The following is a 26,893-nucleotide window of genomic DNA, read 5'->3' on the forward strand; positions in this document are numbered from 1 at the left end:
TTTCAAGATCCTCTCTTTCTCTTTGACCTCTGACATTCTAACTAGTAAGTGTCTTGGAGAACGCCTATTTGGGTCTATTCTCTTTGGGGTGTGCTGCACTTCTTGGATCTGTAATTTTAGGTCTTTCATAAGAGTTGGGAAATTTTCAGTGATAATTTCTTCCATTAGTTTTTCTTTTCCTTTTCCCTTTTCTTCTCCTTCTGGGACACCCACAACACGTATATTTGTGCGCTTCATATTATCATTCAATTCCCTGAGCCCCTGCTCAAATTTTTCCATTCTTTTCCCTATAGTTTCTGTTTCTTTTTGGATTTCAGGTGTTCCATCCTCCAGTTCACTAATTCTATCCTCTGTCTCTTTAAATCTACCATTGTAGGTTTCCATTGTTTTTTCCATCTCTTCTACTGTGTCTTTCAATCCCATAAGTTCTCTGATTTGTTTTTTCAGACTTTCCATTTCTTCTTGTTGTGATCCCATGCCTTCTTCATGTCCTCCCTCAATTTATTGATTTGGTTTTTGAAGAGGTTTTCCATTTCTGTTTGTATATTCAGAATTGTTGTCTCAGCTCCTGTATCTCATTTGAGCTATTGGTTTGTTCCTTTGACTGGGCCATATCTTCAACTTTCCTGGTGTGATCCGTTATTTTTTGCTGGCGTCTGGGCATTTAATCAGATTTCCCTGAGTGTGGGACCCAGCAGGTTGAAAGACTTTCCTGTGAAGTCTCTGGGCTCTGTTTTTCTTATCCTGCCCAGTATGTGGTGCTTGTGTGTCTGCGGGTCCCACCAGCAAAAGATGTTGTGGCTCCTTTAACTTTGGAAGACTCTCACTGCTGGGTGTGTGGTGGAGACAGAGGAAAGGTTGTAGGTTGGTTTTAATGGCTTCAAATTGTGAAGTCCTGGGGTCTGAATTCCTTGAGAGAGGGATTCCACCTGAGTTGCGTTTCACCCCTCCCGCGGGGAAGGTTCAGGTGGTAGAGAGCCCTGAAAGCAGCCTGTTTCTGCGTTCGGGGCATTTGTAACCTGTGTAATCCCAGTGCTGAGCCCAGATACAACGAAGCCTCCGTATAAACAGCCGCAGAAGGCTCTGTTTCGCCCCCTTTCCTCTTTTTCAGTCAGCCCAATAGGCGACTTCCGCCTTGATCAGTTTCGCCTGAGCTGAGGGCCTATTTTTAGTAGTCAGAAGTTGTTCATTAATGCCACTATTGGTGTTAGGTTGGGCTCAGTCTCTACTACTATTGGAGACTCTTTCCTTTCCCTCTGGGAAGTCGCCTTGGGGGAGGGTCGCCAGCCGCCGCGGCTTGGGGAACCACTGTTCCGAGGCTCCCAGCCGGCCTGGGAAGCCACGTGTGTGGAAGGGGCTGCGGTCGCCGGCCACCGCGGCTTAGGGGACCGCTGTTCTGAGGCTCCCAGCTGGCCCGGGAAGCCGCGTGTCGGGGAGGGTCGCCGTCCGCTGCGGCTTGGAGAACTGCCACTCCAAAGCTCCCAGCCGGCCTGGGAAGCCGCGTGTGGGAGGGCCGCCACGGCTTGGGGAACCACCGATCCAAGGTTCCCAGCCGGCCCGGGATGCCATGTGTGTGGAAGGGGCTCCGGTCGCCGGCCACCATGGCTTGGGGAACCTCCGCTCCGAGGCTCCCAGCTGGCCCGGGAAGCCGTGCATGGGGGGGGGCGCCGGCTGCCGTGGCTTGGGGAACCCGGTCCAAAGCTCCCAGCCAGCCCGGGAAGGAGGAAGGGAGGGGCTCCAGCCACCAGCCGCCGCGGCCCGGGGAAGCGCGCGCCTCTCAGGGACCTCACCGCAGCGGAGTCTCTTAGCCAGTCCAGCCGTTCCAGACTCAGGTACACTGTGTGTCTGGTCTCTGTCGTGGCTCTGGGAGCTGTTCTGTACTGTTTCTAGTTCTTTAGTAGTTGTTCTGGAGGAGGAACTAATACTCGTGCGCCTTACTAAGCCGCCATCTTCTCCGGAACAGTCCAGATTTACATTTTATAAAGACTGTGTCTGTGGTATGGAGAATGGAATGGAAATGGAGAAACTAGGAGCAGAAAAACAGTTACAACATCTCAAAGAACTATGGTGCTCTGAATAAGGCAGTAGCAGTAGAGATGGACAAAGCAAAGCAACCAAGGAAGGCAAATTGATAGTAATTGACTAGATGTAAAGTAGTTTGAGGAACAGGAGAAAGTCAAAACCACTCTCTAAGAAAGTGTGGTAGAGAGAATAATGCTACCCCCTACCTCAAAATGTTCATATCCCAGTCCTCTAATCCCTGGAATTTATGAATATGTAAACTTAAATGGCAATGTGATTAAGGACCTTGAGGTGAGGAGATTATCCTGAATTATCCGGGTAGGTCCAATGTAACCCTAAGTATCCTTAAAAAAGGGAGATTGAGGGAAAATTAGTCTGCAAAGAAGAGGAATATCAGAGTGAAGCAGCATGGGATGCAATAAACCATTGCTGGTGTTGAAGAAAGAAAAAGATGCCATGAGCCAATGAGTATAGCTGGCCTCTAGAAGCTAGAGTAGGCAAGGAAAAGGAGTATCTCCTAGAAGCTCCAAAAGGAACACAGCCCTCCCAATGCCTTGACTTTATCCCAGTGAAACTGATTTCAGACTTCTGACCACCAGAACTGTAAAAGAATGAATTTGAGCTGTTTTAAGCTTTTAAGTTTCTGGTAATTTGTTACAGCAGCAATAGGAAACTAACACTGATATGTATGTAGTTTAGGGTATGATACAATGAGTTTGATTCTGGAAAAGTTATGTTTGAGGGGACATCCATGTGAAATTGATCAGTTGCTATATAGTTTAATATATAGGGATGTGGAGCTTACGTTTGAAACATGATTTGGTGAAAATATACTGAGAATAAATGAAACCATCAAAGTGGATGAGATTATAGGCAAATAAAAACAGAATGCATAGGGCTTAAGTAGAGAAATAGAGGCTCTTTGAGGAAACTGAGAAGTAACAGTCTAGGATATAAAAAGAAAACCAAGATAGTGCGGTGTCTAAGAATTAAAAAAAAAGAGAGAATGTAGCAAATGAGGGAGAGGAAAGGGGATGCTCAATAGATTCAATGAAAAAGAGGACTGTCAAGTTAGGGGCCGAGATCGCTTATTCTATTTAGGAATAAGAAATCATGGAATCCTTGCCAAACATTTTTCACAGGAGGAGTACTGGGAGTCAATGTTTTGACTGAACACTGAGTTTCTCCTCTCAAAAAGGAGAAGGAAGATAGGGTGGTAGCTAGAGAAGTGTTGTAGATTTCAGGAAAGATATTTTTTAAGATGGAAAAAACTAAGCATTACTATTAGTAGGAAAAGGTCAGCTGAGTATAAAAGGATGGAAAAACAGGAGAAAGAATAAATGATGAAGTGAATTTTAAGATAGGAAGACATGGGATCCAGAACTAGGAAGAGAAATCAGCCTTCACATAGGCAGAAGACATTTCTGCTGCTGAAAGAAAAGGGAAGGAAGATAAGCACAGGTGCAAACGTGTGGGGAAAAGATGTGGTGTTAATTTGGTGGCGCACCTACACTGTATCCTATTTTTTCAAAGAAGCAAGAGGTGAGATAATGTGCTGACAGTGAGGGAAGAAGATGTGGACTGAGGAGACTGACGAACAGAAGTCTGAATTAATTTTGCTGGAGAATGGTGAAAATAACTCAGTGAAAATAAAGAGAATATGAATGGGCATATATATTTTATTGGATCCTTAAAATAGGTGTTAAGGGACTTCCACATGTGACTACGTTTCAGTATCTGGTGGTCCTCAAGTAGATCTCCCAGCTTAAATAACTAAATGCCTGAACAAAATATCCGGAGCAAATGTTTTTCGAAACTGGACAACAAAGAGCACAGAAGTGTTATACCTGAGAGAAGAGAAACAAATGAGATGATTCTATGTTCAGTCTGGCTTTCAGCCTTGAGGTAACTTCTGGAGTGTGGTGCCAAAGGGAAACCCAAGCAATGTTGCTAAACTAATGTGACAGCGATTGGTGTTTGAGGGTGGAAAAGCACAAAATGGAAGGAAAATAGAGAAAGATTTTCAAAATCTATCCAAGTCCCTATGAAGATTCTAAGTCAACTGCAGAATACTATAGAGTATATGTATAGAGTAAAACCCAGTGAAGCTGTACAAAGAATAACCATGGAGCTGTAATTGGCTAGGAGAGATTCCTGTTCTAACCAAACTTGAGAGAACTTACTGAACACCTGAAGAATGCAGTATAAATGCCAAAGGAGTAACATCTTAGCATTAAACCTAACCTGTTCTAGGATAAATGCTGTCCCAGACCTGTCCAACAAAGCTTTAAAAAAGCCTCAAAAATCTTAAACTAATCCACAAGTAACTTAGCTACCTGCCCAAACAAACTTTAATAACCTTTAAAGGAAAAGAACAAAATCTAGAAACTAAAAAAACACAAAAATCCTACTGTCCAGCACTAAAATATGAGTAGATATAAAAGGCAGAAAAACACAACTCATAACCACAACAAAAATAAGTAAATAAAAACAGAAATGACATCAATAATACAATAAGCAAACAAGGACTTTAAAACAGGTATTATAAATATGCCAAGGACTTAAAATGGAGCCATGCATATTGTGACAAAAGAAATAGAGGCTATACATTTAAAGAACCAAATGGAATTTTTACAGCAGATAATACAGCATCAAAAATGAAAAATTCACTCAATAGAACTTAAGGAAGATTTGAATACTTTAGAAGAAAAGATTAAGGACTGTGACAATATGCAAATATTAACTAAAAAAAAAAAATGAAGCAAAAAGCCCAAAATGAATGAAAAGGAGAAGACACACACACACACACACACACACACACACACACACCATCAGTGACCTGTGGGACAATAGTGAATAGTGTAACATATCATAGTTTGAGTCCCAGGATAGAAGTGGGCAAAGAGGGTATCCAAAGAAATTTTCAATGGTTAGAAAATTTCCAAATTTGATGGGAAAAAATAAACCCACAGATGCAAGAATCTTAATGACCCACAAATGGGATTAAAACAACAACAACAACAAAACAATGCTAAGACTATCACCATCAAATTTCTGAAACCCATTGATAAAGAGAAAATCCTAAAAGAAGCCAGAGGAAAAGGAGAAATTATATAAAGGGAAACAAGGTAAGAATGATCATAAATTTCTCAACACAGATGATGCAAATCAGAAGACAACCACCACAGCTAAAGTGCTAAAAGAAAACAAAAATGTCAATCTAAAATTCTATAATAAGTGAAAATATCCTTTGTAAATGAAGGGAAATTAAAGCTTTTTTATTCAGTTGTACTAAACTTGGGAGAATTAACTAATAGCAGACCTACACAACAAGAATATAAATAACAAAATGCAAGATTGCAGACTAAAAGGCCAATATAACAAAATCATTGTACTCACAAATATTAGTAATGAAACAATGGACAATAAAATTGTAAAATGTCATTCACAATAGCACCCAAAACATAAAATATTTAAGAATAAATTAACAAAATATGTGTAAAACCTGTACACAGAATACACTGTTGAGAGAAATCATTTAAAAAGCAACTAAAGTAAAAATGTATCATGTCCATAGACTAGAAGACATTATGATGACAAGTGTCTCCAAACAGATTCAAAGCAATCCAAATCAAAGTTCCAACAGAAATTGCAAAAATAGAAATTGACAAAGTGATTCTAAAATTTGTATGGAAATGCCCAACAACTTTAAAAGTACAAAGAGGCCCATTTATATTACCCGATTTCAAGACAGTTTATAAAGCTACAATAATAAGGGAGTGTGTTATATTCTAATAACATTCATAATGGGACAAAAGAGAAAGTCTAGAAATAGACTCAAAGATAATAATTTTTGAAGAAGGGGATGAGAGGGAAAGAGTTGACTTTTCAAAAAATGTTGCTGCAATTAGACACCACATGGTAAAAAATAAAATTTGCAGCTTACCTTAAACCAAATGCAAATTTCACTCAAAATGGTTCACAAAACTAAAAGAAAAACCTCAAGCTATAAAACTTCTAGGAGAAAAAAAGATGATACAATAACTGTGGGAGGTTGACATCTGGCAAGGGTGGAATGAGGAAGTCATTAAATCCTCCTCTCAAAAACAACTATAGAATGAGAAAGAATTGTCAAGAACTGGATAATATTACCATTGTTTCTTTTATTATATTATTAATCATTTGTCTTACAGCTTTTTTATATGTCTTCTCTCTTCCACTAACCAATGAGCTTGCTTGAGGGTAGATTTAATCTGATTAGATTAGCACCCCAATACTAAAGCCATGAATTATTTTGATACAATAGTACCAGTCAGAGACCTTCTAATAAGTGTAGGTGTGAAATAACTGGACAATATCTATGAAAAGGTCTCCCAATCCATACTGTTAACTTTAGTTATTACACAGACGATCTACACCAACATTTAAAATCGTCTTCTTTTTTTCATTTATTTTTGCTTGACACTATAATTTCTTCCCTTCTGTTTGCTTTGAGTTTAGTATACTCTTTTTTTTTCCTAGTTTCCTAAGATTGAAGTTTAGGTTAGTGGTTTGAGACATTTTTTAAACACAGGCTATATTTTATGTATAAAATATTTTAAAATTATATTAACAATAATTTATTTAAATAGCATATTTGATATTGTTTATATTAAATTATAAGATAGAAACATAATTTTATAATAGAGGCTATAGCTATAAATTTCCCTCTAAACACTGCTCGAACAGAGCTCTTTAATTTTTGGTACACTGTGTTTTCAATTTAATTCATCTCAAAATATTTTCCTTGTGATTTTTTTTTTCACCCTGTGGTTATTTAAAAAGTATGTCATTTAATTCCACATATTTGTTAACTTTTCAAACTTCTTCTGATATTGATTTCTAATTTAATTACTTTATAGTCAAAGAACATATTCTATGATTTTAATCCTTTTAAATCTATTGAGGCTTGTTTATGGCCTAATATGCAATCTGTTCTGGAGAATGTTCAGTGTGAATTAGTGAAGTATATTCTATTGTGGTTGGAATGTTCTGTAAGTCTGTACTATGTATTTATTAATAGAAAAGTCAATATAAAATATTTAGCTAGTTAGGGTAATATAAATGTTTTTTATGAAAATGGTAATATGTAAACACATGCCTGATGCCAACAAGAGAAACAAAGGATGTTTAAGTATAAAGGACACATATGGATATATACATCTGAAACCCTTTTTAAAACTATATATTCATTCTACACTCCTTCCCTATTGATCTCAACTAGTACCATACTTTCAATACTATAAGATATGATGGCTCACAAATACACATCTCTGGAACTGACCCTTCCACTAAACTTCAGATTCCTACCTTTATTCCTATCTTTAATTGCTTACTTGATATCTCACGGATATCTAGACAACACAAATTTAAAGCCATGACCTCTTGATTTTCTTCTCAAAGTTGTTCCTCCTCCAGTTTTCCACATTTCAGTTAATGGTTTTCCAACTAGTCAAGCACTCCCGTCAAAACCTAGGAGTTATCTTTTATTCTTTTTTGTTTCTCCCTCTATTCTCCAACAGCAGCCAGAGGATTTTTTAAAAATTAGATCAAACCTTTTTCCTCCTTCAAATGCTAACTGGATTTTTACATACTTAGAATGAAATCCATTATTACTTACAATTAAATACGCCCAACATAAACTGCTCCCAACCTGACCTTTTCTATCATTTCCTCCTTTCCTAAGTCCAGCACACTGGGCTTCTTACATTTTTCAAATATCCTCAACATTCCTGTTTCACAACTCTTGCACTTTTTGTTTACTTTGCCTGCTATGTGTCATCAGCAGATCATTGCACATGGCTAGCCTCTTATTATTCAGGTCTCTGCTCAACTGTCATCTCCTCAAGAGAGTGTTTCCCTGGCCACCCAATCTAAGGTTAACCCCCAAAACCATCACTTACCTTTTCTGCCTTTATTTTTTAATAGCATCTATCATTATCTGAAGTTATAATGTTTGTTTACTATTTACCCTCTATCTCACCCAATAAAATGTAAGATTCATGAGAACAGAGATCGTACTATCTCATTCATCACTGTATGTCCAGGGTCTGGAATAGTGGTCATGGCAATGACCAAAAGAGTTTATTGTTTTATATAGTGCCCAAAAAGTTTATTGATCCTTTTTTTAATATACATATTTTAAGCCTTGTCCTACAATACACATCTTAAAAACTTGGAAGATTAAAAAAAAGAAACAAAACTTTTGTTCTTAATTAATAAATACCAAATTTTAAAATTTATAACAGGTTTTTGCCTCTATTTTCTCCATTAAAAAAAAAATAAGAAATCTTCCAAAGTTATTTCAAAAAGAAAAATCAAATGGTCTTTTGTTTCTGTTTTATCATTGACAGGGTCTAGCACATAACAATTACGCAATAATTACTGAGTGACAGATAAAGAATGAGACTCCTGAGAGTTGAGAGAGACAGAAATGCTCTGGGGGTTGGAAGAGGTAAGGTGGGAGGCAATGTTACTTCTTCCAACCCCAGTCACTGCCTTCCCAGGTCCTCAACAGACTCTTGAATGTATCTTAAAAACAGATTAATTACTTGAGGATAGCAAATATGTTTTCTACTCTGTACCTCTTCTGTTTAAAAAATCAGCATATAAAAGGTGTTCAATAATTTTTTCTTTAGATGAAATGCAAGATACTCAGTTTTTTCATTTGTACAAGTGAGATAACAAGATCACCTACTTCACAGTGTTGCTGTGAGGTATGGGAAAACAGGAAAAACAAACGAAAGAATAAGTATAAGAAAAAAGCGCCAAAACCTTCACAAGTCCTCTTTTCCAGCTACTGGGTTAGAAAATATAGGCTCACATTTGTAGTCACTTCTTGTCCTATGAACTATTTCCACTTATTCAACTATGACACACTACTTCACCACCAGACACATGTTAGCCAGCCATATTATTTATAAGCAGGAAATCCAAATCTGAGTAAAAGAAGTACTGATGTTACAAGCTGGGAAAGAGGACTAACTATACTAACATTCGTGCAGAGTCACTAAATATTCTAGAACCTAGAGAATATCCTGTCTGCTGAGATTTCATGAAAAGTCAGTTCTATTCTAGTAGCCCTGGCATCTGCATACTTTCCCCCTCAAATCTTTAAGATGAGATCTAAGAAACTACAAATACAATTTCCAATTAACTGTTATTGTGACTTCAATTACTAAAGCTTAGCAAACAAAATATGAAAATTAAGTTACAGGAACAAAAACTAATGCATAAATTATCTTAAAAGCTTTTCTTGAACCAACTCAGAGCTCTATAATCTAAATTTAGCTATTATTGTGGTTTCTAACTCCTAAAGGATAGCAATGCAAATATGAAAAGTATGCTATAGCAACAGAACTAGCCCATGAAATATCAAAACCACTTTTCTTTGAATAAATTCTTACAGAGGTGATTCTTTTCAGTAAATACCAATAAGTTTAAAAATATGCAAATTATCTCACATTGTGATTTGATTAGAAGCTCTATTAGATACTTTCCTGTAACTCATCAATATGTAGGAAAGTTATCTAAATAGGGCTTATAACTAGTACACTCCTAGGGATGCAGTTAAATGTCAAATTTTATTCATTAAATTGGATTATCTTTCAAATGAATATTTACTTAAGAATAATATATTTTATACAGCGTAAAAGACTTAGCACAAAATAATTTTAAAATTAGTTCTTTTACTTACCAAAATGCAGTCCACTTTAGATTGTACAGTTTTGCTAAAAGAAAAAAAAAAGTTAGGTTAAAAAATAGTGAACCGGTTAAATATTTGAGATTTCCTCAAACAGATGATAGTCTTCCCTTTTATACACCTACTATGAAAAAATAAGTAAAACTCCTTATTACAATTAGACATTTTACAATTACAATTTTCACAAAGGAAAAAACCTACGTTCTATTCACTGTACTAAATTCAACACTAAAGTATGATGGAAGTATCTTCTGAGTTCATAGTTATAGTCAATCTACTATTGTTTCATTATATCACCATTATCACGATATAGTAAACAAGTATGTTTTTAAAGGTATAGAGGAATTGATGAATTATTATACTTAGAAATAGGACAAAATTTATAATGAGTTATGATGACATCATCCATTCCAGATGGACATTTGCTTAATATTTAAAAGTCATAATGATGTAATACAATCCGTAGCTCTACAGACTTGATATAAGGTAGATTCTTTCTCACTCTCTCTCTCATATACACACACCCCCACCCCACATCCCAATAACAAGAAATCCTACACATAAAGAGTAAGAATAAAGATGAACTATTATTATGAAGATAATTGGTATATATATGTATGTATTATGAATACATAGTACAAATGAAACCAGTATAAAATAATTTAACTGTCATTTGGATTTCCTTACAATATATATAAAAGTACAAATGAAATGCTAACAGAGAGCTTACATACAAACTTTTGGGGGGGGGTGCATGGGCCATTGCATACAATTTTAAAGGATGTTAGAAAACAAAATTTTCTTCCTCAACTGCCTCTAGGGCCAAGTACATGTAAATAAAAAGCGGTTATTTGTCTTTCTATGACTATACAACTAAACTATAGAGAAAGTAAAAACCAGTATTTAAAGTCTCATATCAGGAAATGGAAAAAAAACATTCAACCTCAAAATTTAACATCTGTACTGAGATTTTCAATTTCATTTCTAAACATCAAAGTATGACTAGACTGAAGTTCAACTGCAAAGCTCAGAAGGATTAAAAGCCAAGAAAAAGAAATGACACCTATTGGTAAGAGAGACTGAAACTCCTTTCCCACAACCACACTGAAGATTTTTAGTGGTTTGTAAATATCATTTTAGGATCTCTTGTACAGCGTATCACTGGCAGCTAATATCTACTATTTTTCTCTTTCTCATAACTCCCAGTTTCCTTGAGATTAGAGAGTAGTCTCTAGATTAAGAATTGCGGCAAAGAAGTAATGTATCCAGAATACAATGATTTCTTCCTACCTTGGTCTAAGCCATCATCATTTCTTATGTAAAGTGTTGCAGTAACCTTCTAACGGGTCTCCCTGCTTCTATCTTTACCCATCACTACCAGCACCTCCAACTGTCCTTCCTGTAGGCTATTCTCAACAAAGTGGCTAGAATTAACCTTTTGAAATGTAGGGCCAAACCATGTTAGACCTTTGCTTCACCAATGCTCTCTACCTTTCTGATCTCATCTTCTATTAGTCTACTTCTCATTCATTCAGTTCCAGTTAAATGGGCCTCCACGCTATTTTTCAAGGCAGGAGCAGGTCCTTTGCACTGTCTTTTCTGTTAGCCCCTAGGATTCTTCTCTCATATAACTTGTTTCTTCATTTCCCTCATGACTCACATTTCCTTTATATACAGTTCTTTGATTTCTCATATAAAATACTCTTTATCACTCTTACCCTGCTTTATTTTTTGTCTTGCAATTACTACCAGTCATATTATATTAATTTTATCTGTTTACTGGCCATCTCCATCAACTAGAATTTAAACTCCATGAGAATGGGTTTTGTCTGTTTTGCTCAGTGCAGTATTATCAGCTGGTACTCATTAGGTATTCAATAAAATCTGCTGAATGAATAAATCACAAAAAACTATTCAGTCCCTCATATGAAGAAAACTCTTTTGAAAGACTGGGACAACTTAAGAAAGGGTTTTTAGAGAAATTAATAAGTGTAATATAATGTGATTATTGTATGAATTATGAATCTCAACCTATTCCATATCTACGAGCAATTTACTATTTTTGTGGGATAGCTAAAGAGAATAATGTCTACCTAAACACACAAGTTCTAGATCTCTAAAAACACTATGTAAAATATATACTTTAAAAGATAGTAATTATAAATTAAAATAACAACTTCTGAGCTAACTGGGAACCTTGACGGGCACTTAATCCAATCACTTCAATATTTTTACTTCATATATAACATGAGCAAAATAGAATGATACAGAGAACTTAAGTCTACTTTGTTCCACCTTATCTCATTCCTTTCCCTATATTCCCAAAGACAACCACCACCACTGATACCTTTTTTTGTACTATTAACGCTAACATTTACAATAGGGTTAGCTGTGTTGTATACTCTTATTTTTTTTAATTTTTATTCTAGTAACATATATACAGCTTAAAATCTTCCCTCTTAACCACATTCAGATATGTAATTCAGTACTACTACAGCCTCTGGTAACTTATACTCCAGTTTCAGACTCTACAAGTTTGTTTATTCTAAGTATTTCATATCTGTAACATCACAAAATACTTCTCCTTTTGTGTTTAGCTTATTTCATGAAACATGATGCCTTTCATGTTGAAACATGATGCCTTTCAGATGAAACATGAGGCATCATGTTTCATCTGGTCACATACATTAGGCCTTCATTAATTTTTATGGAATAATATTCCATCGCATGTATACAACACATTTGATTTATCCATTCATCGATTGGTAGGCACATGGGTTGCTTCCAACTTTTGGCAATTGTGAATAACATCACTATGAATATTGGTGTGCAAATATCTGTTCACATCCCTGCTTTCAAATCTTTTGGGTACGTTCTTAGAAGTGGGATTATTAGGTGACAGGGCAATTCTATACTTAGCTTTCTGATGACCTGCCAAACTGTCTTCCACAGTGGATGCATCACTTTATATTCCCACCAACAATGAATGAGTGTATTTCTCTACCACCTCTCCAATACTTTTAATTTTCTGTTTTTAAAATAGTACCCACTCCAGTGAGTGTGAAATGCTATCTCACTCTGATTTTCTTTTTTTTTTTGGTATGTTGTATGGCGAGGGTCACATTTCATTTTTTTTTTCCACGTGAGTATCCCCTTATTGCAGCACCATCTGTTGAATTTTTGTTTTTTGTTTGTTTTGCTTATTTGTTTGGGAAGTGTATGAGTCAGGAATCAATTATACATCATTGTGATTTTGATTTGAATTCCCCAAATAGATAATAATGTTGAGCATCTTTTCATGTGCTTGCTGCTTGTACTTTTTTTGGAGCGGTATCTATTCAAGTCTTTTGCTCATTTTTAAAATAGGTTGTCTTTATTATTGAGTTGTAGGATTTCTGCATATATTCTAGATATTAAACCCTTATCAGTATATTGCTTTCACATATTTTCTCCCTTTGGATAGGCTGTCTGTTCACCTGCATAATAGAGTCCTTTGATGCACAGAAGTTTTTAATTTTGATGAGGTCCCATTTCTCTATTTTCTCTTTTGTTTTTTTGTGCTTTGAGTACAAATTCTAAGAAACCATTGTCTAACAGAAGATCCTTAAGTTGCTTCCCTACATTTTCTTCTAGGAGTTTATACTCCTAGTTCTTATATTTAGGTCTTTGATCCATTTTGAGTTAATATTTTGTATATGCTAGGGGATAGGGATCCACCTTCATTCTTTTACATATGGATACCCACTTCTCCCAGCACCATTAGTTGAAGAGATTATTCTTTCCCAATTGAATGAACTTGGCACCCATGTCAAATATCAACTGGCCATAGATTTGGGGATCTATTTCTGAATTCTTGATTTGACTTCATTGATCTATATATCTATCCTTGTGCCAGTCTCATGCTGTTTTGACCACTCTAACTTTATAAGTTAGGGAAGTGTGAGTTCTCCCACTTCATTCTTTTTTCAGGATGCTTTGGCTATTCTGAACCCCTATGATTGCAAATAAATTTGATGATTGGCTTTTCTACTTCTACAAAGCAGGCTGAAGAAATTTTGTTTGGGATTGCACTGACTCTGTGAATTGTCTTGGGTAAAACTGTCACCTTAACTCTTCAGTCTGCCAAATTATAACCCTGGAATTCTTATTTAGGTCTTCTTTCATTTCTTTCAGCAAAGTTTTGTAACTTTCCATTTATAAGTCCTTTACATCTTTGGTTAAACTTATTCCTAGATATTTCACTCTTACAATTGCTAAAGTATAATTTTTTTTCTTGATATCTTCCTCAGGCTGCTGATTACTACTGCATAAAAGCAGTACTGATTTCTGTGTGCTGATCTTGTACTATGCCACTTTGCTATATTCCTTTATAATCTCTAGTAGCTTTTTGTAGATTTTTTTGAGACTTTTACATATAGGATCATATCATCTGCAAAAAGGGAAAGTTTTTCTTCTTCCTTTCCAATTTGATTGTTTTTTTATTTTTTGTGCCTAACTGTTCGGCTGGAACTTCTAGTACAAAGTTTAATAACAGTGGTGACAGTGGACATCCTTGTCTTGCTCCAGATCATAGGGGGAAAGCTTTCAGATTTTTCACCATTGAATATGATGGTGAAAAATGCCCTTTCTGCATCAACTGAGATGGTCACGTGCATTTATCTCCTTTCAATCTGTTGATGCAGTGTATTGCATTAGTTGATTTTCTTATGTTGCAGTACCTTTGCATATCTGGGATAAATCCCATAAATATACTAATTGTTGTATATAATTCTTTTAATGTACTGTTGGACTTAATTTGCTAGTATATTGTTGAGGATTTGTGCATCTATATTTCTATGAGCAATTGGCCTGTAATTTTCTTTTCTTATAGTATCTTTTCTGGCTTTGATGTTAGGGTGACATTGACCTCATAGGTAGAATTAGGGAGTGCTCCCTCTTCTTCAATTTATTTGTAGTGTTTGAGCACGACTGGTATTAATTCTTCTTGGAATATTGAGCAGAATTCACCTGTGAAGCTATTAGGTCCTGGGGAGGTTTTTTTTTTTTTTTTTAACATGGGCAGGCAGTAGGAATCAAACCTGGGTCTACGGCATGGCAGGCAAGAACTCTGCCAGTGACCTACCATGACCCATCCTGTTGGGGTGGGGGGGTTTGATGACTGATTTAATCTCTTGTGATTGGTCTGCTGAGATATTCTATTTCTTCTAGAGTCAGTATAGGTTGGTTGTGTGTTTCTAGGAATTTGCCCATTTTATCAAGGTTGTCTAATTTGCTGGCATATAGTTGTTCATGGTAACCTCTTACAATCCTTCTAATTTCTTTGGGGGTATTACTAATGAATCGCCTCTCATTTCTGATTTTACGTATTTGTATCCTCTTTATTTTTCTCTTTGTCAGTCTGGTTAAAGCTTTGTTAATTTTACTGATCCTTTTAAAGAACCAACTTTTGGTTTGTTAATGCTTGCTCTCTTTCTTTTTTTAATTCTCTTTTTCTGCTCTAATCTTTGTTATCTCTTTCTCCTTGCTTTGGGCTTAATTTGCTGTTCTTTTTCTAGTTCCTTAAGAAGTGCAGTTAGGTCTATGATTTTTTTAAAAATGTCAGCTTTTAGGGCTATAAATTTCCTTTTAAGTACTGCTTTCACTGCATCCCGTAAGTTTCGATAGGTTATGTTCTCGTTTTCATTTGTCTCAAGATATTTACTGATTTCCCTTGTCATTTCTTCTCTGACCCACTGATTGTCTCTGAATGTGTCCATTAACTTCCATCTATTTGTGGATTTTCCAGTTTTCTGCATGTTATTGACTTCTAGCTTCATTCCATTGTGGTCAGAAAAGATGCTTTGCATAATTTCAATCTTTTAAAATTTATTAAGACCTGTTTTGTGACGGAACATGTGTTCTTATCCTGGAGAATGATTCATAAGCACCTGAGAAGAAAGTATATCCTGCTGCTTCTGGTACACTGTTCTGTGTATGTCTACTAGGTCTAGTACACTTATCAAATTATTCAAGTTCTCTATTTTCTTATTGAACCTCTGTCTAGATGTTCTATTTATTGATGTGAGTGGTGTATTAAAGTCTTCAACTATTATTGAAGAGGTGTCTATTTTGCCCTTCAATTTTGCCAGGGCTTGCCTCATGTATTTTGGGGCATTGTGGCTAGGCATATAAACATTTATGACTGTTATCTGTTCTTGGTGGAATGACCCACTTATTCATATATAGTGTCTTCCTTTGTCACTTATAACAGCTTTTGAATTAAAGTCTATTTGTCCAATATTAGTATAGTACTTCCCCAGTTCTCTCGTGCTTACTATATGCATGGATTATCTTTTTTCAATCCTTTCTTTCAGCCTACTGGTGTCTTTGGGTCTAAGGTGAGTCTCTTGAAAAAACATCTAATTGCACCATGCTTTTTAAAATACATTTTGCCAATCAGTGTCTTTTTTTAAGGAGTTTTATCAAGACATATTCATATGCCATACAGTTTATCCAAAGTGTACAATCAATGGTTCACAGTACCATCACACAATTGTGCATTCATCACCACAGTCAATTTTAGAACATTTTCATTAGTCCAAAACAAAAAACCCGAAACATCCCATACTACTATCCCCACTATTTTTGGGGGGGAGAAGGGGGTACATGGTCCAGGAATTGAACCTAGGTCTCCCGCATGGAAGGCAAGCATTCTACCACTGAATCACCCATGCACCCCATCCCCTACTATTATTTACCCTTAGCATTGGCATTGTACACTTGTTACTGTTGGTGAAAGAACATTAAAATATTACTATTAACTACAGTCTGTAGTTTGTAATTGCTGCATTTTCACCCACATACTACTTTTTGTTACAAGTAACTCCTTGTAACAGTGACATACACTTATTCTAGTTCATGAATGAATATTTTTATATTTGTACTATTAATCACTGTCACTATCCACCACAGGGTTCACTGCGGTATACAGCCCCATTTATCCTCTAGTTTTCCTTCCAGTGACATACATGACAAAAATTCCCCTTTGAATCACAATCACACTCCTAATTTAATGCCATTAAATATACTCACCATAATGTGCTTCTACCACCTCTAACCATTTCCAAACATTTAAATTCAACCTATTAAAAATTCTGCACACTTAAGCATCCACTCTCATTTTCCACCCTCATTTTATCTCCTTGTAACCTATATTCTAGATTTTTAACTCTGTGAGTTTACTTATAATTAGCTCATTTCAGTGGGATCAAACACTATTTGTACTTTTGCATTTGACTAATTTCATTCAACATAATGTTCTCAAGTTTCATCCATGTTCTTGCATGCTTCAGGACTTCACGCCTCCTTATTGCTGAATAATATTTCATTATATGTATACACTACATTTTGTTTATCCATTCATTGGTTGACTGACATGGGTTGTTTCCATCTTTTGGTAATTGTGAAAAATATCACTTTGAACACTGATGTGCAAATATTTGTTCATCTTCCTGCTGTCACAATCTGTGTCTTTTTGGACACAGAATTGTGGAGGTTAATCCATTAACATTTAGGGTTATTACTGTAAAGAAAGTACTTACTTCAACCATTTTGTCCTTTGGTTTTTATATGTCATGTCTTTTTCAGTGTGTTTCTCTTTCCCTTTACTGGAGTCTACTTTTTTTGTACAACTGATGTTTTGTGATGTATCTGACTGATTGCTTTCTCATTTCTGCTTCTCTATATTTTAAAAATACACTCTCTGTGATTATCCTGAAATTTGTATCACACAACCTACATCCATAATGCGCTAATTTGAAAAGATTCTTAATTTCAATAGCATACATATTCTCTGCTTCCATATACCTGTTTTCCTTCTTTATATTTTTGTCCCACATTACGTTTTCATAGTTTGTGCATCATTAACAGGAAATATGCCTTTTCCTAATTCAATTGTATTCTGACAATCATAGGAAAACAAGATTAGAGTGACATACTGATGATACAGTAATCTTGGGTTTTGCATTTACCCCTTTAGCTACTTTATTGAAGACCTTCACTTCTTCACACTGCTTGCTCCCACTCTTTCCTGTCTTTTCCTTTCAACTGGAAGAACTCCCTTTAGCAATTCTTGTACGGCAGGTCTTATGTGATGAACTCTCTCAGTTTCTGTTTCTCTGTGAATGTTTTATACTCTCCCTCATTTGCTGAGGACAGTATTGCCAGACAAAGAATTTGGGGCTGGAGAGTTTATCTTTTTCACTACCTTAAATATATATAATCCTCTGCCTGCCTACCTCCATGGTTTCTGATGAGAAATTGGCATTTAATTTAATTGAGGATCCCTAGTATGTGACAAGTTGCTTTTCTCTTGCTTTCAGAATTCTCTCTTTATCTTTGGCATTTGATTAATATGTGTCTCAGAGTAGGTCTCCTAGGGTTTATTCTGTTTGAAATATGTTGCACTTCCTGGACAAATCTATTTATGTCTTTCATAAGAGCTGGTAAATGTTTGGCTATTATTTCCTTAAATATTGTTTTTGCTCTTTTTCCCTTGTCTTCTTCTGAGACTCCCATGATGTGTATGTTTGTACACTTCATGCTGTTACACAAGTCCCTGAGACATTGCTCAATGTTTCCTCTTCTTTTAACTATCTATTCTTCTGACTATATAATTTTGACTATCCTCTCTTCTAGTTGGCTGATTCCTTTTTCTGTCTGTTCAAAGTTGTTATTACATGCCTCTAGTGTAGTTTTAATCTACATTTTTTTACTTTTCATCCCCATAATGTTTTTTTAAACCTTTTTTCTTTTAGCTCACACACTGTCTTTCTAGTATCCTTTAGTTCTGTAGTCACCATTAGTTTACTTCTATTCACATTTTCCTTCATCTCCTTGACTTGATTTAGGAGATCTGTTTGAACTTCTTTATTTTTTGCATGGGCAGGCACCGGGAATGGAACCTGGGTCTCCAGCATGGCAGGCAATAATTCTGCCACTAAGCCACCATCGCACCGCCCTGTTTGAACTTCTTTTTAGTGGTTCCAAATTCTATGTCTCCAGTGAAGTTTTAATATGCTCCCTTTTCTGAGCCATATTTTCTTATCTCTTAGCATGGCTTGTAACTTTTTGCTGAGGTTTGGGCATCTGATTATTTTGATGTGCTAATTCTGAAGGTCAGTTTCTCCATTTTTGCCTAGGGTTTAATGGTAATTTGGTTATATGTTAAGGTTCTTTGATGCTTGGTTCAGCCTACACTGGACCTTTGGAGCAGTAGCCTCTGTTTAACTGTTCACAATTTTCTTAGCTCTTCTGAACTTGTTTCCTGCCCTGGATATGTGGTGCAACTTTTAAGATTGCCCTTTTATGTGCAATTGTTTCTCCTCCAGAAAAAAAGCTTCCTTTTTTTCTGTTCCTTCTCTGGGAATCTTGATCTGTTCTATTTTTGTGCAGAATTTTCTCCCCAGCTCCTATGATTTGTTTAATTCTCTCCCTCACTTAATGCCCGTTTTCATTATATTTTTCAGTTCTGAGACCCATCCTATCTTACCACAGTTCAATCCAAGCCCACCCCCCACTGGTCCCTACCCAGTTTTTACCTCATGAGGCTTTTCTGTACCAATTACTTCCCCATTAGGGTATCCACCCAGGGGAAACAGATGGGGCCAATCCAGAAAGGTCCAATTTTTTGTTTAGGTAATCTAATATGCTGGTTTGAAATTGTTACGTACCCCAGAAAAGCAACGTTCTCTTAATCCTGATTCAGTATTGTAGGGTGGAACTTGTGATTACATTCTTTCTGTGGAGATATGACACACCTAAATGTGGGTGTCACCTGGAGATGTGACTCCACCTGCTTAAAGTGGTCTTAATTAATTTACTGGAGTCTTTAAGAGAACTCACAGAGAAACAAAGAGTTGGGAGCTGACGGACACACAGATGTTTGGAAATGCAGAAGCCCCAGGAAATACCAGGAGCTAAGAGAGCCAACAGAAGAGGAGACAGGAAGCAGAGCCCAGACATTGCTATATGTCTTTCCATGAGAGGCTAAGCAAGCCAGAACCTGGAAAGAGCCAAGGGAAGCTAAGAAAAGAAATCCGGGTTGCCCCAGAGAAGCTAAGAAAGGACCAGCAGATGCTGGCCATGTGCTTTCCCATGTGACAGAGGAAACCCAGACAGGCATTAGCCTTTCTTCAGAGTCAAGGTATCTTTCTGTGGATGCCTTACTTTGGACATTTTTAAGGCCTTAGAATGTAAACTTGAACTTAATAAATCCCCGTTAAAATGTATTTCTGGTATACTGCATTCTGGCAGCTTTAGCAAACCAAAACATGCAGCAATCAGATACAGGGTTGAGTGTGTGCAACTCTTGCCAACAGTTCTGCTGAGAACTCTTTTTTTTACCTAAGAACACTTCTGTATGTCATGCACCGCAGGTACTTAGTTCCTACCTGGGTCCCCCTGTGAATGGGGTGCTAACTCACTGTTGTGAGGGGGTCTATGTTCTGCACTCACAACAGGAGGGACTGGAGTCTTGCTTCTGTGTGATTCTTAAACTGCATGGGACTGAGTGAGGAAGAGGGTCCAGATTGGGAGGTTTGAGATGTAAACCTCCAGTTTTTGTTTTTTTTTTCTTCTTTAATTTAGCATTTGTGGAGTCCTCCTGAGTTCCAAGCAAGTGGGCTTTGTCCTTTTTTTAATCATTTCAGAGGGGAAACTTTTCCAGAATAGAAAAAGCCATAGAGAAAGAAAGAAGAATAGTAGTTTCTAGGTGATAGAGAGCAGGGTATATAAAGGAAGCGTAAATGGGGAGTTACTGCTTATGGGTACAGAGTTACATTTTGAGGTGATGAAAATGGTTTTGAACTAGACAGATGTGAAGGTTGCATAACACTATGAATGTACTAAATGCCAATGAATTATGATATGTGAATTTTACCTCAATTAAAAAAATAAATATTTCCTATTATAAAAATAAGTAAACCTCATTAGGGTATTAGCACTGATCAAGAAACTGAACCCAAAGTATTAATTACATATCTTTTTGTAACCCAAATTACTTTTATAAAAAGTCACTGCTTACAGTCTTGCTTCCTTTCATGAACCTTTAGGAGGTCTGCTTTGGAAGGAAATTAACCACTGCTGAGATCAGTGTTTCTCAACAGGGCACTGGTACTTTGGATGGCACTCTCTTTTACTGTACATTTCCTACACATTACTGATATCATTGGATGTTGCCCACTAAATGCCAGTAGTGCTTCCCAGAAATTCAGCCAATCAATAATACCCTACATATGTTCATGTTATTACTTGGAAGCCACTGCTCTAGAGTGTGGAAAAGAGAACAAAGTAATTTCATATGTTATGCGCTGAATCACATAGTAGTTCCCAACGCAAGGGGTCACTTCAAAAGTTCAAATTTCTCTATGTATGAAGAGTGAAATTCTTGCTTTTCAAAAAGGATGTTATCAATATTTGCTAATTTTACATAAAACTCATTTTGATAAATTTAGTAGATTGAAATGCTAGTGAGCAATGAAAGGGAGGGGTAAGGGGATGGTATGTGTGAATTTTTTTCTGTTGTCTTTTTATTCTTTTTCTGAATTGATGCAAATGTTCTAAGAAATGATCATGATGATGAATATACAACTATGTGATATTGTGCATTACTGATTATTTATGTAGCACGGAATGATCACATATTAAGAATGTTTGTGTTTGTTTGTTGTTATATATTTTTAAAAAATTAAAAAATTAATTAAAAAAACTCATTTTGATGTTTTTGTTCTGAGAATAAAAAATGATTTCAAGAGGAAATTAACTGTATAACAAGGTAGTTTTTCCTAACTTTTATGATTATTCATAATATTAAAATCTTTTGATTTCTTAGTGACATTATTCCATTGTGTATTCTTTCATTATCTTCAAATATTTTTAAAATCACCAAGTTCCAAATATATAGAAAAGTCAAATAATAATATACCCATACATTCACAGCTAGTTTGAACAAATCCTAACATTTGCCTTTTCTTTTCTTAGAAAAATTTACACATTAAATCAAAGCCTCTCTGGGCCATGCCTAGTCTCACAACCCCTGTTCTTCCTCAGAAGTAATCACTATCCAGAAATTGTTATTTACCATTCCCACAAATGTGTGGTTTCACTATATATGCATGTATACATCCATAAGCTATGTAGCTTTTGTTTGATTTGGTTTTGTTTACTTTTCAGATATAGAATTTTAATGTATATATCATTCTACAATTTTTTTTTGCTTTTAGTTGTAGAAGTTTATCTATTTTGATCTATGCTAGCTCATCCATTTTAACTGTTACATAATATTCCACTGTTTGAATATACTACTTTCTATTACAATTATTTGACAATATAGATTCTCATGATATTTGTAGCTCTTCATTGAAACATTCAATATTGCAATAAACATTTTGCATATACAGCTTGCTAAACACTAGGAAAGACTTTTCTTCAGACAGACAGACAGACACACAAACCTTGCAAAAGAAATACCTGTATGTTGATCTTCAACTATCTAGACAGTTTTTTACCAAACTGCCCTTCATGGTGGCTTTAACTAATTTACACTCCTTGGACTGTGTATGAGAACTACTCTGTATCCTCTCCAATATCTATTTGGTAATGATCATTTTCCCAATCTAATGGGACTGAAATTGTATTTCATTGTTGTTTTAATATGCATTTCACTATTATTGAGCTGAAACACCTTTTCATATTTATTGACCACTAAACTTTCTTCTTCTATGAACCACCAACTTGTATCCTTTACTGATTTTTCTACTTGGTTATCCTTTTTGTTTCTTTTTCTTTTAATTCCACTTACAGGCGTCCCTTTACAATTTGGAAACTAGTCTTTTGCCAATTACTTGAGTTACAAACACTTTTTCCCTTTGGTGAATTGTTGTTTTTCTTTCTTTCTTTCTTTTTTTTTTAACATGGGCAGGCACTGGGAAGCGAACCCAGGTCCTCTGGCATGGCAAGCAAGTATTCTTGCCTACTGAGCCACCGTGGCCCACCCTGTTGTTTTTCTTTTTATGGTATGCAGCATTGTTATATAGAAAGTTTTTATTTTATATAGCCAAACTTATTAATATTTTCCTTCATGAGATGTGCTTTTTGTGCTTATCCCAAGTCCACTAAGAGATTTATTTTCTTGTAAAAGCTTATGACATTTAGAGGCTGAATTTCCCTGGATTCTAAGAGTGACGTGTTTTTCTCCATACAGATAAAGATCCTAGTAGTCTATCTCCTTGAAGACAAGGCCTATATCTTGTTAACTGTTTCCTATACCTAGCACTTTGTCTACTCCATATTAGGCAACTGTAAATGTATGATAAATAAAAGGAGGGAAAGGATGAAGAGGAGAATGGAGAGAAAGGGAGGGAAGGTAGGAATTTAGTGTGGGAAAAGTACCTGTGATCATGGTCCTTGGTGCAAGCTAAGTATCAGAATCACATAAGTCAAAGGGTATTAAAACAGTCAGATGGCAGTTTAACTGAACACCATAAGTACATGGAACCTTGAGTATGGCATGAGATTTTGCAGGTTTATCCAGAGTGATGTCCTGATAAATCCTGGAGTGATTTGAACAGTGAATTAAAAAGTATTTGCAAAGTCCCCTTGGGGGAACGATGAGAAAGGGGAAAAATTCAAACTTCCTCATGTGGAAAATTCCTGATATTCTAACAAGCAGTGGGGACAACCAAAGCAATAGGCTAAGTCCTCAATCTTGGGATTTGTTCATATGAAATTTATCCCATCAAAAGATAGGCTAAGTCTACTTAAAATTAGGCCTAAGAGTCACACCCCCCCCCAGAGAATCTCTTTTGTTGCTCAGATATGGTCTCTCTCTCTCTCAGCCAACATGACAAGCAAACTCACTGCCCTTCCTCTCTCTATGTGGGACATAACTCCCAGGGGTGTGGACCTTCCTGGCAATGTGGGACAGAAATCCTAGAATGAGCTGGAATTCAGCATCAAGGGATTGAGAAAACCTTCTAGACTGAAAGGGGGAAGAGAGAAATGAGAAAAAATAAAGTGTCAATGGCTGAGAGATTTCAAACAGAGTTGAGAGGTAATCCTGGAGGTTATTTTTACGCATTATAGACATCACCTTTTTAGTTAAGGTATATTAGAGAGGCTGGAAGGAAATGCCTGAAAATGTAGAGCTGTGTTCCAATAGACATGTTTCTTGAAAATGATTGTATAAATGGTATAGCTTTTGCAATGCGACTATGTGATTGTGAAAACCTTGTGTCTGATGCTCCTTTTATCTACCTTATGGACAGATGAGTAAAACATATGGATTAAAAATCAATAAATAATAGGGGGAACAAATGTTAAAATAAATTCAGTAGACTGAAATGCTAGTGATCAATGAAAAGGGAGTATGATAAGGGGTACAGAAAAAAATAGGAGAAACAAAGGCAAAAATACATAGATGGAAATACTAGCAATCAGTGAGAAGAGGGGTAAGGGGTATGGTATGTATGAGTTTTTTTCTTTTATCTTTTTTATTTCTTTTTCTGAATTGGTGCAAATGTTCTAAGAAATGATCATGGTGGCGAATATACAACTATGTGATGATATTGTGAGTTCTTAATTATATACCAAGAATGGTATGATCATATGGTAAGAAAGTTTGTATGTTATGTTTAAAAAATATATATATATAAAATACAAAAAAACCCACATAGGTGGATTGTAGGATGGTAGGCTTCCTAGAACTCTGGGAAGCTGGAGATAAAGATATTGCTCACTTAAAACTGGGCACTGCTGTTTTCTCCCTTGGATGAGAATAAAGCCTTGTTCATGCAGAACTGGTTCAAATTCCAAGAAAGTATGTTTTTAAACATCACTGATTATTAGTATCTTTGCAGAAAGCCTAGATATAAAAGGGCTATGATATAACAAAAATTTGATACAGCAAACTGAATGTTTCCTACATCAAAGGAAGGCTAGAGATGGATAAGCTGTTTCAATAGATGCTGCATTTGCTACTATTCAGGAAAGCCATAAGGCTTACATATCCTTAGCTAAATAAATAATCAAGGAACAAACAATAAGTGATTGATATTCTCTTTCCAGTAATCCCTAATCTGAAGACAAAGCTGGAGGGGGCAAGGGCAGTAGGAAACAAAGGAGAAGAATGGGGCCTGGAAAGACTTTTGTTTTAGGAGCTCTCAAGAAAAATTAGCTCCCTAGAGCAAAATTATGGTATCAAGTTGAGCATAGCCAAGGAAACATCTGTTTCATAAGAGGGAATTTAGCATCCTGGTGGAAGTATGCAATACTCCTTAAGAAGCATTCTTGCTGAAGTACTGAACCTTGTTGAGTCTGAATCTAACAACCAATTTATAGGATATAGAGGAAAAGAGAAGGAAGTTAGGTAACACTCCACAGGAATAAAATCAGTAAAACCCATACCGTGGGAAATTCTATAGGACAAGATCCAGATTAATCAACCAACAAAAACTGCTAGAAAAATAAAAAGAGAAGACCTACAGATTGAGATTGCAATCAAAGGTAAAATATGGCTAGTGATTCAAATAAACTCTTTAAAAAAAGGATAAGATAATTTGGAAAATTTGAGCACCAACTGTATATTTGCTGATATTAAGGAATTATTATTATTAAAGAATGTTAAAGGTGTTATGGCTATATTTACTTAATGAATAACATGATACTAGATTTTCAGAAACATTATTGGTGTGGGGGGGTTGTGGGTAGGGTTTTAGATAGGATTAGCTATGAGAATAATTGTTGAAGCTGAACTAGTACATGAGGGTTCACTGTATTTTCTCTCCTTTATGGGTTTCAAAAAGCTCACAATAAATAGTCACAAAAAAGAGGGATTGCTTAGCAGACCCCTTTTCAAAGGAAAAGCACATCAGCTATGTAGGCCCTATAGCTAAGAGACTAGTTTGAGTCCAAAACCCACTCTGATGTTGATTATAGGTACAAAGGACTTAAACTCTCCAAGAGAAGTCTATATATAGAAAACTAAGAATCAAATTTACCCACTATAGCCAATGTTTATTAAGCCAGTTAACCAATATTTATACCAAGGCGCCACTGAGTGATACTGAAAGAGTGTGTTAGTTAATATTCTGAAATGACTATAATCACTTATTTTCATTCTCTAACAAATTCCTTTTGTTGCCCATCTAGGCATCTTTCATTATATTTGGAGCTGGTGGCTCCAAATACAGAATTTTACCATTATAATATGTACAAACAGCTGGTGTGATCTAAGAGGATAGTGAAAATCTGTATTTTGAAGAGATGGGGTACTGAACAAATTCTGCTACCTTCTTTCTTTGTGTGCCCTGCATCAATGTACTTCCCAATATTTTTTCAAAGCAAATTTTCAGGTTTATAATGGAAGTTGAAAGAGTCAATTGGATTCAAACCTGCAGTCAAATTACACGAAAGCATTTGCACATAAAACAGACTTTTTAAAAGTTAAAAAGAAACATTCAAATAAATTCACCTAGTAAGAAACACCTTAATATAGGACCAAAAAGAGTCTTTTTTAAAAGAATTCCAATTTTCTCACTACTATCTGCCCTGAAGTTATATGAATCGTTTCTTCTGAGGCATGCTAGAAGCTTTTTTTCTTCTGAAGTTTTTATGTGAAGATTAAACAAGACGATTTATATAAAAATATCATTTGCATTGGAGATTAAACTGATATATTCTGGTAGAAACTTCCTCACTAATTGGAGGAAGACAGACAAAGTCCTACCTATGGAAATATCAGAGATCATATCTAAAGGTCTTTGAGAAAGGCTCTCTACACACAAATGTGATAAGCATTCCAGGGATCAACCAGTCAGTGTCTTCTTGCCAAAAAGTAAATGTCATCCCTACCAAAGATAGGAGGTACATGGCTCAGGATCTAATGGGGAGAATGCAGAGAAAGAATATCCACGAGAAAGGTTCAACAGAATTTAAAGCTGGAGAAATAATCATTGAAAGTGAGCTGATGAATAAACAAATGTTTGTAGTACTCCAAGGTACAATACAATTTGGAAAAGTATAAGCTTTTAATTTTTATTTTTGTAAAAGACCTTAGAATAAAAATTGTGGGGAGAAGAACAAAACAAATAAACA

General features: G+C 35.9%; 1 protein-coding gene across 3 annotated transcripts in view; it reads right to left on the reverse strand.

Moving 5' to 3' along the window:
* The window catches only part of RFX7 (regulatory factor X7), a 194,855-nt gene that overhangs the window by 78,586 nt on the left and 89,376 nt on the right, over nt 1-26,893 (reverse strand). For 2 of the 3 annotated variants that reach the window (XM_077127996.1, XM_077127997.1), the window contains exons 1-2: nt 23,192-25,327; nt 9,758-9,791 (exon numbers count right to left, since the gene is read on the reverse strand). Coding sequence is in view for 1 of the 3 variants with exons in the window: in XM_077127994.1 (XP_076984109.1) it covers nt 9,758-9,791 (34 nt within the window). In the remaining 2 variants the exon portion in view is untranslated. Of the gene's footprint in view, nt 1-9,757; nt 9,792-23,191; nt 25,328-26,893 lie in introns of those variants that run through there. The other variant, XM_077127994.1, reaches the window with a different exon arrangement.

Source organism: Tamandua tetradactyla, chromosome 14 (assembly GCF_023851605.1).
Source record: "Tamandua tetradactyla isolate mTamTet1 chromosome 14, mTamTet1.pri, whole genome shotgun sequence".
Lineage (NCBI taxonomy): Eukaryota > Metazoa > Chordata > Mammalia > Pilosa > Myrmecophagidae > Tamandua > Tamandua tetradactyla.